At 46.5% G+C, this 16755-nt stretch overlaps 1 protein-coding gene across 3 annotated transcripts; it reads left to right on the plus strand.

Moving 5' to 3' along the window:
- Positions 1–466: 466 nt before the first annotated feature.
- LOC130523255 (myeloid-associated differentiation marker homolog) lies at positions 467–16523 on the plus strand. 3 transcript variants are annotated; one of them, XM_057028365.1, is made up of 3 exons: positions 467–603; positions 1033–1984; positions 14355–14630. In XM_057028365.1, the coding sequence occupies exons 2-3, from the start codon at positions 1146–1148 to the stop codon at positions 14380–14382; spliced, it is 867 nt and encodes a 288-aa protein (XP_056884345.1). In that variant the 5' UTR covers positions 467–603; positions 1033–1145; the 3' UTR covers positions 14383–14630. The 3 variants fall into 3 exon arrangements, with proteins under 3 accessions (XP_056884345.1, XP_056884344.1, XP_056884346.1); XM_057028364.1 differs by lacking the exon at positions 14355–14630 and adding an exon at positions 2345–3405; XM_057028366.1 differs by lacking the exons at positions 467–603; positions 1033–1984 and adding an exon at positions 13108–13237 and having other exon boundaries at positions 14355–16523.
- The last annotated feature ends 232 nt before the right edge of the window (positions 16524–16755 follow it).

The following is a 16755-nucleotide window of genomic DNA, read 5'->3' on the forward strand; positions in this document are numbered from 1 at the left end:
CAGAACTGGCCTCCGCTATTTTAGACTTTACACCAAGTAGATTGAACGTATTATGCTTATATCTGAAAGGATGTTGAGTCATTGGTTTATGCAGTTGTAAACGTGCTGTTTGGGTTTAAGTGTTGAGCAAGAAGGAGTCAAATCAAAACAGAAACTAAAAAGAAAAGCTATTTCCTGTAGCAAGCACTCCTATATTTGTCTATGGGGGATTTTATAGATGTTACACATTGTCGGGTCTAACCCTAACCAGCGCAGCTAACCCCGTTACCCTGACCTAAACCCCCAAAACTCGAAATGAGCAGTTTGGTACTCAATAGACACACACACACACACACTCTTACTTATCTTCTATCTCTGTATTATTGGACATGTTTGGCCACCATTTATCCAGCCGCTAATTGGATTTGTGTAGCGGACGAAGGATCGATGGACCTTTGATGGGCCAGGACAGAATGAAATTATCAGCCCTTGGCTATTGAATTTGTGGAGAGCGTCGAGCGGCCGTCAGCCATGCGTCTTCTCCTGGCCTGGTTCAACCGTAAAGACGTCGTGGTCGCTCAGCTGCTGTTGGTCAGGGTCCGGTAAAAAAGAGCATCGTTTAAGGTTCCTGTCACGCCCTTCCACCAGAGTTTTGATTTGAACCGTTCCTGTTTCTTATAACCCTTCCACTCTTATTTGCACTTTCATTTTTCTTCATATATTATAATATTCCCCTCTGTATATAATCTCCCCTCTGTATATAATGTATAATGTAGATAGTAATGTACATAATAGTTTTTCTTTTAGTGTTGTATAACACTGGCTAATACTGTAACATGTGAATTTCCCCGATGTGGGATCAATGAAGTTTATCTTATCTTATCTTACGTGGTGATTTCACTTCGTGCCACCTGTTGATTGAAGCGAAGCCACTCAGCCGATGTCAGGATCGGCAGCAGAACCACTCACACCACAACAAAAACACTTCCTTTCATTGTCAGCCATCGCTCATGTAGCGGGGAGTCACGTTAATTCTTTTCTTCTTTTTTGCAGAACGTGGAAGAACATTGACAAGTTGTGACAACAGCAGCCGACAAGAGAGCACGAGTTTGGAATCTTGACCCCCCCGCCCTTTTGGCTAGAGGAGTTACCTGCGATTTGCCGCCATGCCGGTGTTCACGGTCATGCTCTCCCAGGTCTTCTGGGTGCGTTTAGCAGCTTTGTTGTTCACCTGTGTGGCCTTCAGCGTGGCAGCGCACAGCGCCAACGTCCACGGGAGCATAGCTGACTGGTGCATCTTCTGCTGGGCGTTCAGCTTCACCTGCACTCTGCTGGTCCTGCTGGTGGAGCTGTTTGGCCTTCAGGCCCGCATCCCAGTCTCCTGGTCCAACATCTCCATCACCGTGGCCTGCTACGCCGCCCTCCTCTGCCTGTTTGCTTCCTTCATCTTTGTCATGAGCTTCGTCATAGACCAGTGGTATGCCGATGAACGCAGCTTCCGCATCACCTCCACGGTCTTCTCCTGCCTGGCGATGGTGGCCTACATCTGCGAGGTGATCCTGATCAAGGCGAAATCCGGACAGGTGGCGGGATACATGGCCACGGCCCCGGGCCTCCTGAAGGTGGGCCAGACCGTTGTGGCCTGCATCATCTTCATCCTGATCAGCAACGCCGTCTCCTACAGCCACCACGCGGCGCTGGAGTGGTGCATGGCCGTTTACTGCATCTGCTTCATCGTCTCCATGGTGGTGGTGATCCTGTGCGTGGGCGAATGGACCGGGCGAAAGTCGGTCCCCTTCTCCCAGTTCCTGTCAGCGTACGGCCTCCTGGCCTTCCTCATGTACTTGTCAGCTGTCATCGTCTGGCCCATTTTCACGTTTGGCGAAAAGTACCTGCGTGGAGGCGATATGACAACGCAGATCAGCGTGACAGTGCTCACCGGCATCAACATGCTGCTGTACCTCGCTGACCTGGTCTACCCCGCTCTCCTGGTGTTCATCATCAGGTGAGATGGATCGGAATTTCGGAAAAAATAAGGGAATTTCTCGCAACCATTTTTAAAAAAAAAATGTGATTCTGCCTTAAATTAAGATCCTGAGCACATCAAAGCAAATCAGAACGTTAACGATCGAAAGAGGCCATAATAAGTATTACTGACAGAACAAATTCTCTTTTTTAAATACATAAAATGCATCAAATCACAATAGGTCAAGTTTTTGGTGCTATTTGGGTTGACAATGGGACCAAGTTAGGTCACATTAGGTCCATATAGGCTAACATTTGTGCTCTAGTGTTTCCTATCACCTACACACAATGCAGTCCTCCACTCCTTCCAACAACAAACCAAACTTTCACACCATTTCAGGAGACCTGGTGCCCCTGTGAGGGTGATGTTTGGTCACCCGCGCTGTTCGTTCACTAGACTCAGATCAACCACGCAAACAACAGGAGGCCTTGCAAGGGAGAGCTGACGAGCAGTTCAAGCTTCCTCTCTCAACTCCGTCCGTCTGCTGCTCGCTCTCCTCTTTTATTTGGTGCACACAACATTTATGTCAATCTGACCTCATGATTCCTTCTCCGACTTCCTCGTGTCCTTGAACATGGTACCTCTCAGTGCAGGGTACCTAACAGCTTCAACACTTGGTTCAAACACTCATACATTCCTTTTGATTAAACATTCTAAATCTACTTACTATACTTACTATAGCATTGAAACGATAATAGTAATAACAACAATAATTCTTCTCACATTTCCCTCCTGTTTATCGTTAAATGCGTCTAGATTCTCATTGTCAGTATTACATCTTTTCATTTCATGAAATTTAAATGCATTACGTCATTTTCCTAGAAACACATTTCTTACACTCAGAGTTCAACATGGGTACAGCTTAAGACATCTCAAACATTTCATTTACATCTTGCATCACATTTGTCCATTCTTCTTCTGATTCCTCTTCATCGTTGTCCAGTAGAGATCGTTCTTCCACCTGCAGCAAAGTACTAGTAACAGCTGATCCCACGAGCCGGCCAATGCAACCCCGAACAAGAGGTACTACACAGCAAGCTAGTATGGCTAATACTAGCAGCACTATCCCTATCATCATTCCTATCTTGAACAACAGTTCCCTCCACCTTGACAACATTCCTGTAAGCCAGTCTGGTGGGGGACTACCATCATCAATCATAGCTCTCTGTAGCTTAGTTAAATTTTTCAATGCGCTATCTATCAGGTGACCGTCCGCATCATTCTCTGGGATGAACGTACAACAGTAATCTCCTACCATTGCACAAACTCCTCCCTGGGGGGCCGTTATGAGATCTAAGGCCATCCTATTCTGCATGGTCATCAGTCTTAGCGCTGTCATTTCTTCCTTGACTCCTGTGAGAGCAACTTTTGTCAAATTAGTAAATACTTTCAACCTATAATCAACTGTTTCCAATCTCAATATGTTCTTTCCTATTCCTAGCCACGGAAAGAGTGTCAAGGTCACTTTATTTCCGGTTGACCAATGCTTAAACTCTCGTGGTACATCTGTGCCCCACACTGAGTCGTGTGGTTTGAACTCGTCATTCAAATTTCTCCTGGAACGCAACTGTGGTGCAGAGCTAGCATTAGCAGCATAAATTATGACTGTGTGATCCTTGAGATGTACAGGAGCACACACTCCTGACCAGTTTGCTGGTAGGTCTGCATACGCATTGTGTCCACATAACCACCATCCCTTATCCACTAATTGCGTGCCTTTGTCTCCTGGCGCGAAAGCGGGATAGTTACATGTACAGTTATAACCTTCTGGACACCTCTGTGTTGCTTCATCTAAGGTAAATAAACCACATAAGTGCCGGGGGTCATCAATACACTCCTGTTCACACTGTTCGGAACTTTTATTTTGCTGTAGACACGTTTTCCGATAAGGCCGACCAGTTGGAGTGTTAAACCTCACATCACGACTGACTCCCAGTGTGCATGACGTATAAACAACTTTACAGACATCCTTGTGTAATGACCCCAAGTCTCTACCACCACTCCGTGCATAACAGTATGTGTGATTTATTGCACCTAGCACAGGGAATCTGAATCTATTGGCTTTCCCTGCCATTGTCCGTAGTGGCTCTTGGGTGCAGTTGCTGCGAGCGAACCACGTTCCATCCAACAACTTGAGTGTGAAGTTCGTGTCACGGCTTAGCCCTATGTGGACAAAGCACTGTCCTACACTCCCTGTCATCGGTTCAGCAGTTACTCGCGGTGTATGCACAGAAACTGGTAGCATAGAACAAACGTAACAACGAGAATGATTCTGTGTCCGAGCTGTGAAATTAGCATAGCGCCACCATGTATTCAAACTGTAAGTGTGTGAGGACTCTGGATCTTGTTCTAACCATGAATGTTCTAAGTGGCTAACTACGGTGCGTTTAGCGCGCGCGTAGCTCTCATCCTGTCTCAGAGCATCTTTCTGTCCCTGATTACCTCCCTCCTGTCGGAAGTTCCAAAGACCAAAACTCACGAGTCCTGCCGTCACAGCACTCACCACAATTAGGAAGAACAACTTCATTTCCTTTTAGATCCTCTTCACAGGTTCCGACGGGGTTCAGCCGTTGCTGGACCTATACAGGCCGTCAGCCGTTTACGGAGAGTCCGCCACTCCTCCCTCGCCTTCACCTGGAAGAATTTTCTGTTTCTTACAATGGGAAAGGTGTATCCACGACAGTTTCCCATCCACTCGAACTGCAGTCTTTGTGGTCAGCTGTACTTGATAAGGACCTTCCCATCTAGGCGTGTTCCACCTCTTCCGCACAAACTTCTTCACCCACACGTAGTCGCCCGGTTGAATGGGTTCCTGGGGGGTGGAATCTGTGGAAGACACAGGACTAGGCAGAACATTTACTGTATTCACACATCGGTTAAGTAACACTTTTTTCAGATAATCTGCTATTGTTTCCTCAACATGTTTTAGCTCATTTGTTGTTGCAAAGTATGGTAGGCAATAAGGCGCCCATATAATGCTTCAAAGGGTGTGATGCCTGTTTTCTTGTGTGGTGTTATGTGCATCCATAATTTCACCAGGTCGAGACAAAACATCCAGTTCTTTCCTGTCTCGTCCATACACTTCTTCAGTCTGTTCTTAATAGTACCGTTGACTCTTTCAACCAATCCTGCACTCTGGGGGTGGTATGCGCAGTGATTCTTCAAATCAATGTCCAAAGTTACTCCTACAGTTTTCACTATCTCATTTACAAAATGGCTTCCATTGTCGCTCCAGATGACCTTCGGGATGCCAAACCTGGGAAATTTTCCCCACAAATCCATCTAACACTACTAGACAATATTGTTTACCTTCACATGGTGTTAGCTGAATAAAATCTAGAAAAACTGTGTGAAATGGATGATTTGGTAATGGTGTAGTGCCTGCAGGGGCCTTAAGGGCTCCCTGTGGGCTGTGTTTTACACAAATAGCACATTGTGAACAAAATTTTTTTGAGTATGTATGAAATCCTATAGTATAATAATGTTCATTAACCATCTGTACCATCCCTCCTGTTGAGACATGGCATGGCCCATGGCTCACTAATGCTGCCCATTTATGCATATTCCGGGGAAGGATTGGCTTGTTTCCTATGGTTAACAGTCCTTTGTCATCCAGTTTGACTCCTCGCTTCTTCCACATGGCCTTTTCTTTTTCTGGAGCACTTTGTTGCATTTCTTTTAGAATATCATTATCTGCAGGTTCTGAGGTAAATGATTCCTCATTATCAAGAAGTGTGTTGTTATTTGCTGCAGCCTTTGCGGCTCTGTCAGCAAAGGCATTGCCTTGTGAGACTGCGTCTGTGTTAGTGTGTGCAGTGCATTTACATACAGCTATTTTGCGTGGCTGCTGTACTGCTGCCAATAACTTTTTTAACAGTTCTGCATGCATGACCGGTTTGCCGGTCGACGTTTTCATCCCTCTTAAATTCCATTGTTGAGCAAACACACAGTGTGGAAAAAGCATATTGACTATCTTTATAAATGGTAACATCTTGTCCTTTGCTTAGTTCACAGGCACGTGTGAGTGCGACAAGTTCTGCAGCTTGAGCAGAATAGGAGGACGGAAGTGGTTTCGCCTCCACCACCTCAGTTGCTGTGACTACTGCATAGGCAGTTCTAGTGCGTCCACAGTCATCCTTTCTCGATGATCCATCCACAAAGAGTGTCTGTCCTGTAGTCAACGCGACATCACTGAGATCTGGTCGCGGCAGGACCGTAATGGAGACCTCATCCAGGCAGTTGTGCTGGTGTCCCTCTTCTGCGGTGGGTAGCAGCGTTGCTGGGTTTAAGGTCGTGCAGCGTCGAATCGTCAGATTCGGCTGAGACAGCAACACTGCCATGCAGGAAAGATGACGTGCTGGCGACAGGAATGCTATCTTACTTTGTAGCAGCAGTATTGACACTGCATGTGGAACTAGCAAAGTTAGCTCATGATATAGCACCACTCCTGCGGAGGCTTTCACTGCCTCAGATGCTGCCACCACTGCTTTAACGCATGGCGGGAGTGCACAAACTACAGGATCTAGCTTGTGGGAGTAGTAGGCCACTGGCTGCCTCTTATCTCCGTGCTTCTGCAACAAAACTGAAGTCATAAAATTACCTTTGCAATCTGACCTGCTCAAAAGGCTTCTGATAGTCTGGCAGCTTTAACACTCCAGCACCTACAAGGGCCTGCTTTGTGTGTTTAAATGCTTCTTCAGCTTCAGGGGTCCAAGTTAACACATCAGTCATTGCTAAGGGATTATCATACATCAATGCTTGTAAAGGGGCAGTTATTTTCGCATAATCTAAGATCCATGATCTGCAAAAATTCACTAGTCCTAAGAATGACATCATCTGCTTCTTTGTTTTTGGTTTTGGGGCTTCAAGCACTGCTGTTTTCCTCGACTCGAGAATAGCTTTACCATTATGTGTCAAAACATGGCCCAGATAAATCACTTCCTGCTTCACCAGTTGCAGTTTGCTTTTGCTTAATTTATGGCCTTGTGAAGCTAGCCAGTGTAGCAATGCTAGCGTGTCTGACCAACAATCTGCCTCTGTTTTTGACGCCATGAGGATGTCATCCACATAGACGAGGATTTGACTTCCACACGGAGGTTTAAACTTAGCTAATGATGACATAATTACCTGAGAGAAGATTGTGGGACTCTCACAGTAGCCCTGAGGTAACCTTGTCCAGGTGTACCTTCGTCCTTGAAACGTAAATGCAAACCAAAACTGGCTGTCTGGATGTACTGGTACAGAGAAAAATGCATTGGATACATCGATCACCGTGTACCACTGATGTTCAGGGTTTAAGTCATTCAGCAGAGTGTATGGATCTGTGACTAAGGGAGACCTAGGGACCACTGCAGCGTTTACAGCTTGCAGGTCCTGCACCATCCGCCAGCCGGTAGATGGTGGTGACTTCCTTACTGGAAATAGGGGTGTATTTACAGGAGACTCAGGACACTCTCTGATGACTCCTGCTTTAAGCAGTGAGTTAAATATCGGAACAATACCCTCCTGTGCATCAGTCTTAAGGGGATATTGCCTCTGAAATGGTCTATAATCTGATTTAGGGATTATTTTTACAGGTTCTGCTCCTTTTATAAGACCTACATCTGCAGGTCCTTCCGACCATAATTCAGGGGGAAGCTCTTTCAGCTTCTCCTCTTCCTCCTGCGTGAGGAAGATGTTTTCTTCTCATGAACTCTGGTCTGTGAGGTGCGTTGCTGGATGTGTCAGCAACCATGTTTTAAGGGGAATGCGCCACACCTGGAACTGATCATTAAAATCAACCTCACCCTTAGGCCTATAGGGCAGGCTGCTCCAGTGTTTTACGTCACATCCCAAGTCTTGCCATCTTTTCTTAAGCGGTTTAGCAATAGAAACGTGGTACAGAACCTGACACTTTGAATAGCGCTGCTGCTTCGGCAGAAAGGCTTCCTGCCGTGCAGACAGCCGTTTGACCACACACATATAGATGCATTCTATCTACAGACCACATCCCTTCGGCTGTGGTACGAATCATCAACTGAAGCTGAGAGATAAGATCTCTTCCTAACAGATTTACGGGACATGTGGTGGAGATCACGAAAGGAGCTTTAAGTGTGATTCCACTTACAGGGTCACAAACATCTACAGGAACTGACATTCTTTCTTTAGTTACGAGACCATTTGCTGATCTCACAAAAATCTGTGTAGAAGTTGGCTTCAGGGCTATTGGATCTCTAATTACTGATTTACCTGCACCCGTATCTACTAAGAATGTTAAAGAATTGCCTAACACGGTCAGTTGTATTTCTGGTTTTCCTTCAGCAAACAGGAAGACGGTTTCTAAGTCTAAAACATCTTCTAGGTCATCTTTTTCAAATTGGTCAAATTTTGTGCCCTGATTTGTTTTAATTTTTGTGACATCTTTCTCCAGTTCTAGTCATTGCTGGGGTGGATTAGAACCTTGCTGCTGTCCTCTATTGTATCTCTGGTTACGTTGTTTCTTTTTGCAATCACGTTCCCAGTGTCCATACTTTTTACAATAATGACACTGATCTTTTTCACGGGAATTGCCTCCTCCTCCCCTTCTGCCTCGGCCTCGGCTTGGGAGAGGGTTGGCATTGAAAAACATGCCTGTTGATTGGTTCTTACTTTTTTGGCATTGTCTTTCAGCATGCATAGCATGTTGTTCATAGCGGTTTAGGTTACAAGTTCCGAAATCAACTAATTGTCTCTCTACCCAGGTTTTTATCTCTGATTTTGATCCCCCATGTATAGCTTGCTTTAACTGCTGTTGGTAGGGACCTTCTGGTTCTTCCGCATACGGAATTCCACTATTTTTCCGGAACACATCTTTCATTCTCATGCTATAGTCTTCAAAACTTTCGTCAGTCTTTTGTCTCGTGGCCGTAATGGCGCTGTAGTCAGCTCGTCTAGTAAAAGTAGTTCGCATGCGCTCGTACAGTCTGTCAAGTCTGTCATTTAGTTCTTGGCTGCCAGGCTGCCATGGCCGTTGATTGGCTGGATCCACTGGGACCCAATCTCCTCTAACAGTGCCCCATTTCTTGCCATTAACGCACATGAGGACTTGCTGTGTTTCAGTGCCGTTAGTATAGTAACTTCTTTTAATTTTGTAATATTGCCTGGCCTGTCTAAGTTACCATCCCAATCGAACTTAGTCATCCACAGCTGAACATATGAGCATGAACCTGGATATTTGTCTTCCATGTGTTTACATGATGCTGGGTTTTCGAATTCAGCACCTTTTGTGGAATGTTGGTTGCCCATGTTTGCACTTTATTTCATCAGTTTTTATGTACTTGAGTGGAGACGCCTGATCTCCCGATTGAACAACCCTCAATCCCTACAGGATATCTAGTTCAGCCCCCCTGCCGTGGCCTTATAACCCCTCTTTTTTAATCAGGAGAGTATACACCAGGCTTCTACCTCCGAGGAGGCGGGTGTATCTTGCCTCTGCTTCTCTCCTGATGACCAGGCAGGCAATACCGCGGTATATTCTGTGTAGCGCTTTTTGTGTCTTATACTCACTCCGTTGTCGCTATGGTTTCTCTCTGAGTTGTTTTGGTGCCTTCTTCCCGTCACTGGAGATGGTCGCCCTGGGAGGGACGAAGACCGGCCTTCCGTCAACTCGTGATGAAAGGTCTTTCACTTCGGACGTCTTTTTGACTCCGGCTGCGCGTAGACTTCGGCGTTCGGTCGTCCCACGGCGCTCCTCTCCAGGTCTTGGGATCCGGCTCGAAGGACCAATTTTTGTGAGGGTGATGTTTGGTCACCCGCGCTGTTCGTTTACTAGACTCAGATCAACCACACAAACAACAGGAGGCCTTGCAAGGAGAGCTGACGAGCAGTTCAAGCTTCCTCTCTCAACTCCGTCCGTCTGCTGCTCGCTCTCCTCTTTTATTTGGTGCACACAACATTTATGTCAATCTGACCTCATGATTCCTTCTCCGACTTCCTCGCGTCCTTGAACATGGTACCTCTCAGTGCTGGGTACCTAACAGCTTCAATACTTGGTTCAAACACTCATACATTCCTTTTAATTAAACATTCTAAATCTACTTACTATACTTACTATAGCATTGAAACGATAATAGTAATAACAACAATAATTCTTCTCACACCCCACCACCAAGACAGTCAGCAGACAAAAGGGCCAACGACCCTGCCAACGACCCCGTCAACGACCCTGCCAACGGCCCTACCAACAACCCTGCCAACGACCCTGCCAACGACCCTGCCAACGACCTGCCAACGACCCTGCCACGACCCTGCCAACGACCCTGTCAACGACCCTGCCAACGACCCTGCCAACGACCCTGCCCACGACCCTGCCCACGACCCTGCCAACGACCCTGCCCACGACCTGCCCACGACCCTGCCCACGACCCTGCCAACGACCCTGCCCACGACCTGCCCACGACCCTGCCACGACCCTGCCCACGACCCTGCCAACGACCCTGCCCACGACCCTGCCAACGACCCTGCCAACGACCCTGCCAACGACCCTCCCAACGACCCTGCCAACGACCCTCCCAACGACCCTACCAACGACCCTACCAACGACTCTCAGGTGACCACTCAGATCATTAACATGCCAACGGTCCACTAGGGCTATATTTTCAAGCTCGGTCCCCAGCGATTTCAGAACTGAAGAAGCCTTCTGGATAGAAGGTGAAACGTCTTTAAAGAGAAGAAACACAGTCCAGTTGACAGAGAAAACTACCTTGGATACGATGACCTGGATGATTGAGAATCTACACAGACATCTTGCTCTAGTGTGTTAACCTCTTAGTTAGCTGTTATAATGAAGCCAACATAAATTGACTAAATGATTTGGTGACAGAGACACCCTCTGTGCCTATGACGCCCCCAAAAAATGATTCAACTTCCATTGGTGTCATGGGCACAGTGACGCCCTTAGACCCTCAAACCGGATCGGGAAAACCTTAGGAGAACCATTAAATAGAGCCAAAGATGAGGGAACGTCAGGAACATTTCTGCAATCATTATAATTACAGATATATCTGAAGATATCACTGGGAATATATTGCTGGGCCCAGGTGCATCTTCAGGTGTCCTCAGATTGAGCTCTGAGCTACTCGAGCTTCAGGTCTTGATGGACCATATTGGCAAACGAGAGGAAAACGAGACAAATCAGACTTTTGCTTTCCAGATTTGTTTGAGCTGCACTGAATCTTGGCATTTTTTCAAACTTTCTTTTACACTTAAGCTGTTGAAAAACCGGCTAAAATGTTTGCACGTTAGCCCGTATGCTAAAACTAGCAGAGCTCACTGGTCATTAATGGGAATTGGTTGGTTCGAGTTGAAGTGTGGTCTTTAAAAATGGAAACGATGCGACTGTATATCAACATTGAAAATGTGAGATGAGATGCTGAATCCTCCTGTTTTGTTTAATTGTAAAATTTATCTTCTGTGGAAGCATCTGTGATGTTGAGCAAGATTGTTAAAATAAGCCAAAGTCAACACACTGTTATTTCTGTATCTGAGACGCATCACTGTGGGTTCTTTGACTTGCCAATCCCGAGCACTCTATGCAGCAACATCTGCTGTAACTGTCCCCTTTGCCAGTATCAGTATTGAAGAATTTTAGTGATTTGTATTTAAATCATGCATCAGATGCTTTTTGCTCAGTTAATGTGTTTTTCATGTCATTAAAGCTATTCATGCAAATTAATTGCTTTTCTTTGTCACTCATTTCTGATTAAACCGAGGTTAGTTTCATTTTACTTCACTGTATATTTTTGTAAACACCTTTGAAAGAAAGCGCTCATAAATAAAATAAACTGGTTTATTTTTGACTGTGTAGTTGGAGAAACTGGCCACAAGGAGGCAGGCGAGACAGTTATGTTCCTCAGCACGTCCGATGGCCTCTGTCCCAGTATAACCAGTGAATCTACCCTCTCTGTCCCACTATAACAGTGGATCCACCCTCTCTGTCCCAGTATAACCAGTGCACCCACCCCCTGTCCCAGTATAACAGTGCATCCACCCACTCTGTCCCAGTATAACCAGTGCATCCACCCTCTCTGTCCCACTATAACCAGTGCATCCACCCTCTCTGTCCCACTATAACAGTGCACCCACCCTCTCTGTCCCAGTATAACCAGTGCATCCACCCTCTGTCCCACTATAACCAGTGCATCCACCCCTCTGTCCCAGTATAACCAGTGAATCTACCCTCTCTGTCCCACTATAACAGTGGATCCACCCTCTCTGTCCCAGTATAACCAGTGCATCCACCCCCTCTGTCCCAGTATAACTAGTGAATCTACCCGCTCTGTCCCAGTATAACCAGTGTATCCACCCTCTCTGTCCCAGTATAACCAGTGCATCCACCCTCTCTGTCCCACTATAACAGTGCACCCACCCTCTCTGTCCCAGTATAACCAGTGCATCCACCTCTGTCCCACTATAACCAGTGCATCCACCCTCTGTCCCAGTATAACCAGTGCATCCACCCTCTGTCCCACTATAACCAGTGCATCCACCTCTGTCCCACTATAACCAGTGCATCCACCCTCTCTGTCCCAGTATAACCAGTGCATCCACCCTCTCTGTCCCAGTATAACCAGTGAATCTACCCTCTCTGTCCCAGTATAACCAGTGCACCCACCCCCTGTCCCACCTACACCTAAAGGGTGTCGGTGGACTGCTGAGTCCTGGCCTCAGTCGTGTGGCTATCCTGCTGTCTCCATGAATTTTTCAGCTCAGAGGCGAAACAGCGACCTCGTTTGGGCGGATCGTGTTATTGCAACAATCTGCACATACGGGCGGAAAACCAGTGTGATAAAACATACTGGTGCTTCATGTTTTAGGGCCAGAGCCATCAACTTGTACCACCTCTTTGTTTATTAAAATTGTTAGGCGTGAATGATGCTTTGCAACAAATGTTAGTGCGGAAAATGTTACATTGCTTTTGATGAAATCCACCAACAGTCGATCTTTGCAGTGTTGCGCTGGCAGCTTCGTTCTATAATATTAGTAGGATGTACATCAAAACCGTCATTATGACGCTGGGACTGCGTTGCGACCCTTTACCAAATACGGTCCTTGCGGGGCGTGGGGAGGCGGTCGAGGCGTGGATGTGAGAGTGGATGTGCGCCAAGTTACGCACGACGTTGCAGGAACTTCAATGCTTTTGAACCCCCCCCACCCCCCCACCCTTAACAGGAAAAAAACCGCCCCACACAAAGCCGGCATCGACTGTCCAGATCTGTAAGTTCACATTTTATTATCCTTTCTTTTAGGTTAAGTAGAGGTTAGTTAGTATTAATCACGCTCTATTTTTGGAACAACTTCGGGTCGGCGACGACGCAGAACTGGGCGCGGCGTAGCTCCGCTATTTTAGACTTTACACCAAGTAGATTTAACGTATTATGCTTATATCTGAAAGGATGTCGACTCATATGCAAATAGGTACATTTTAGTTGTCTTTTTGCTGCGTCATGCGCTCTAATATTGTGGTTTATGCAGCTGTAAACGTGCTGTTTGGGTTTAAGTGTTGGGCAAGAAGGAGTCAAGTCATAACAGAAAAACTAAAAAAAAACAAAACTATTTCCTGTAGCAAGAGACGTCACACTCCTGTATTTGTCTATGGGGGATTTTATAGATGTTACACATTGTCGGGTCTAACCCTAACCAGCGCAGCTAACCCCGTTACCCTGACCTAAACCCCCAAACCCCGAAATGAGTAGTTTGGTACTCAATAGCCACACACACACACACACACACACACACACACACACACACACACACACACACACACACACACACACACACACACACACACACACACACACACACACTTATCTTCGATCTCTGTATTATTGGACATGTTTGGCCACCATTTATCCAGCTGCTGATTGGATTTGTGTAGCGGATGTAGGATCCTGATAATGACTGATTACACAGAGCAGGAAGTTGGGCCTTTGATCGATGGGCCAGGACAGAATGAAATTATCAGCCCTTGGCTATTGAATTTGTGGAGAGCGTCGAGCGGCCGTCAGCCATGCGTCTTCTCCTGGCCTGGTTCAACCGTAAAGACGTCGTGGTCGCTCAGCTGCTGTTGGTCAGGGTCCGGTAAAAAAGAGCATCGTTTAATGTTCCTGTCACGCCCTTCCACCAGAGTTTTGATTTGAACTGTTCCTGTTTCTTATAACACTTCCACGTGGTGATTTCACTTCGTGTCACCTGTTGATTGAAGCGAAGCCGCTCAGCCGATGTCAGGACCGGCAGCAGAACCACTCACACCACAACAAAAACACTTCCTTTCATTGTCAGCCATCGCTCATGTAGCGGGGAGTCACGTTAATTATTTTCTTCTTTTTTGCAGAACGTGGAAGAACATCGACAAGTTGTGACAACAGCAGCCGACAAGAGAGCACGAGTTTGGAATCTTGCTCCCCCCCCCCCTTTTGGCTAGAGGAGTTACCTGCGATTTGCCGCCATGCCGGTGTCCACGGTCATGCTCTCCCAGGTCTTCTGGGTGCGTTTAGCAGCTTTGTTGTTCACCTGTGTGGCCTTCAGCGTGGCAGCGCACGGCGCCTACGTCCACGGGGGCATGGCTGACTGGTGCATCTTCTGCTGGGCGTTCAGCTTCACCTGCACTCTGCTGGTCCTGCTGGTGGAGCAGTTTGGCCTTCAGGCCCGCATCCCAGTCTCCTGGTCCAACTTCCCCATCACCGTGGCCTGCTACGCCGCCCTCCTCTGCCTGTCTGCTTCCGTCATCTTTCCCCTGTTCTTCCTGAAGGAGCAGGGGTGGTGGTACGCCGACGAACGCAGCTTCCGCATCACCTCCACGATCTTCTCCTGCCTGGCGGCGGTGGCCTACATCTGCGAGGTGAGCCTGACCAAGGCGAAACCCGGACAGGTGGCGGGATACATGGCCACGGCCCCGGGCCTCCTGAAGGTGTGCCAGACCGTTGTGGCCTGCATCATCTTCATCCTGATCAGCAACCCCGTCTCCTACAGCCACCACGCGGCGCTGGAGTGGTGCATGGCCGTTTACTGCATCTGCTTCATCGTCTCCATGGTGGTGGTGATCCTGTGCGTGGGCGAATGCACCGGGTTTCTCCCGGTCCCCTTCTCCCAGTTCCTGTCAGCGTACGGCCTCCTGGCCTTCCTCATGTACTTGTCAGCTGTCATCGTCTGGCCCATTTTCACGTTTGACAAAAAGTACCGGCGTGGAGGCGATATGTCAAAGCAGATCGGCGTGGCAGTGCTCACCGCCATCAACATGCTGCTGTACCTCGCTGACATGGTCTACACCGCTCACCTGGTGTTCATCACCAAGTGAGCTGGATCAAAATTTTGGAAAATATCAGGGAATTTCTCACAACCATTTTTAAAAAAAACGTGATTCTGCCTTAAAATAAGATCCCCGAGCACATTAAAGCAAATCAGAACATTAACGATCGAAAGAGGCCATGATAAGTATTACTGACAGAACAAAATGCTCGTTTTTAAACACAGAAAATGCTTCAAATCACAATAGGTCAAGTTTTTGGTGCTATTTGGGTTGACAATGGGACCAAGTTAGGTCACATTAGGTCCATATAGGCTAACATTTGTGCTCTAGTGTGTTAACCTCTTAGTTAGCTGTGATAATGACGCCAACTTAAATTGACTAAATGATCCGGTGACAGAGGGTGTCACTGTCCCTATGACGCCCCCCAAAAAATGGTGCAACTTCCATTGGCGTCATGGGCACAATGACGCCCTCTGTCCTTAGAACCTCAAACCAGATCGGGAAAACCTTAGGAGAACCATTAAATAGAGCCAAAGATGAGGGAACGTCAGGAACATTTCTGCAATCATTATAATTACAGATATATCTGAAGATATCGCTGGGAATATATTGCTGGGCCCAGGTGCATCTTCAGGTGTCCTCAGATTGAGCTCTGAGCTACTCGAGCTTCAGGTCTTGATGGATCATATTGGGAAACGAGAGGAAAACGAGACAAATCAGACTTTTGCTTTCCAGATTTGATTGAGCTGCACTGAATCTTGGCATTTTTTCAAACTTTCTTTTACACTTAAGCTGTTGAAAAATGTTAAAATGTTTGCACGTTAGCCCGTATGCTAAAACTAGCAGAGCTCACTGGTCATTAATGGGAATTGGTTGGTTCGAGTTGAAGTGTGGTCTTTAAAAATGGAAACGATGCGACTGTATATCAACATTGAAAATGTGAGATGAGATGCTGAATCCTCCTGTTTTGTTTAATTGTAAAATTTATCTTCTGTGGAAGCATCTGTGATGTTGAACAAGATTGTTAAAATAAGCCAAAGTCAACACACTGTTATTTCTGTATCTGAGACGCATCACTGTGGGTTCTTTGACTTGCCAATCCCGAGCACTCTATGCAGCAACATCTGCTGTAACGTCCCCTTTGCCAGTATCAGTATTGAAGAATTTTAGTGATTTGTATTTAAATCATGCATCAGATGCTTTTTGCTCAGTTAATGTGTTTTTCATGTCATTAAAGCTATTCATGCAAAATAATTGCTTTTCTTTGTCACTCATTTCTGATTAAACCGAGGTTAGTTTCATTTTACTTCACTGTATATTTTTTGAAACATCTTTGAAAGAAAGCGATAATAAATATAATAAACTGGTTTATTTTTGACTGTGTAGTTGGAGAAACTGGCCACAAGGAGGCAGGCGAGACAGTTATGTTCCTCAGCATGTCCGACGGCCTCTGTCCCAGTATAACCAGTGCATCCACCGTTTCTGT

The sequence above is a fragment of the Takifugu flavidus genome, chromosome 3 (assembly GCF_003711565.1).
Source record: "Takifugu flavidus isolate HTHZ2018 chromosome 3, ASM371156v2, whole genome shotgun sequence".
NCBI classification, from domain to species: domain Eukaryota; kingdom Metazoa; phylum Chordata; class Actinopteri; order Tetraodontiformes; family Tetraodontidae; genus Takifugu; species Takifugu flavidus.

What these genes read in the sequence shown, in the direction of transcription:
- LOC130523255 (XM_057028364.1), top strand. Translation starts at nt 1,146, where the DNA reads ATGCCGGTGTTCACGGTCATGCTCTCCCAGGTCTTCTGGGTGCGTTTA. An exon ending in CTCCTGGTGTTCATCATCAG is followed by an intron (nt 1,985 to 2,344) that starts GTGAGATGGATC and finishes ACACCATTTCAG; the next exon opens with GAGACCTGGTGCCCCTGTGA.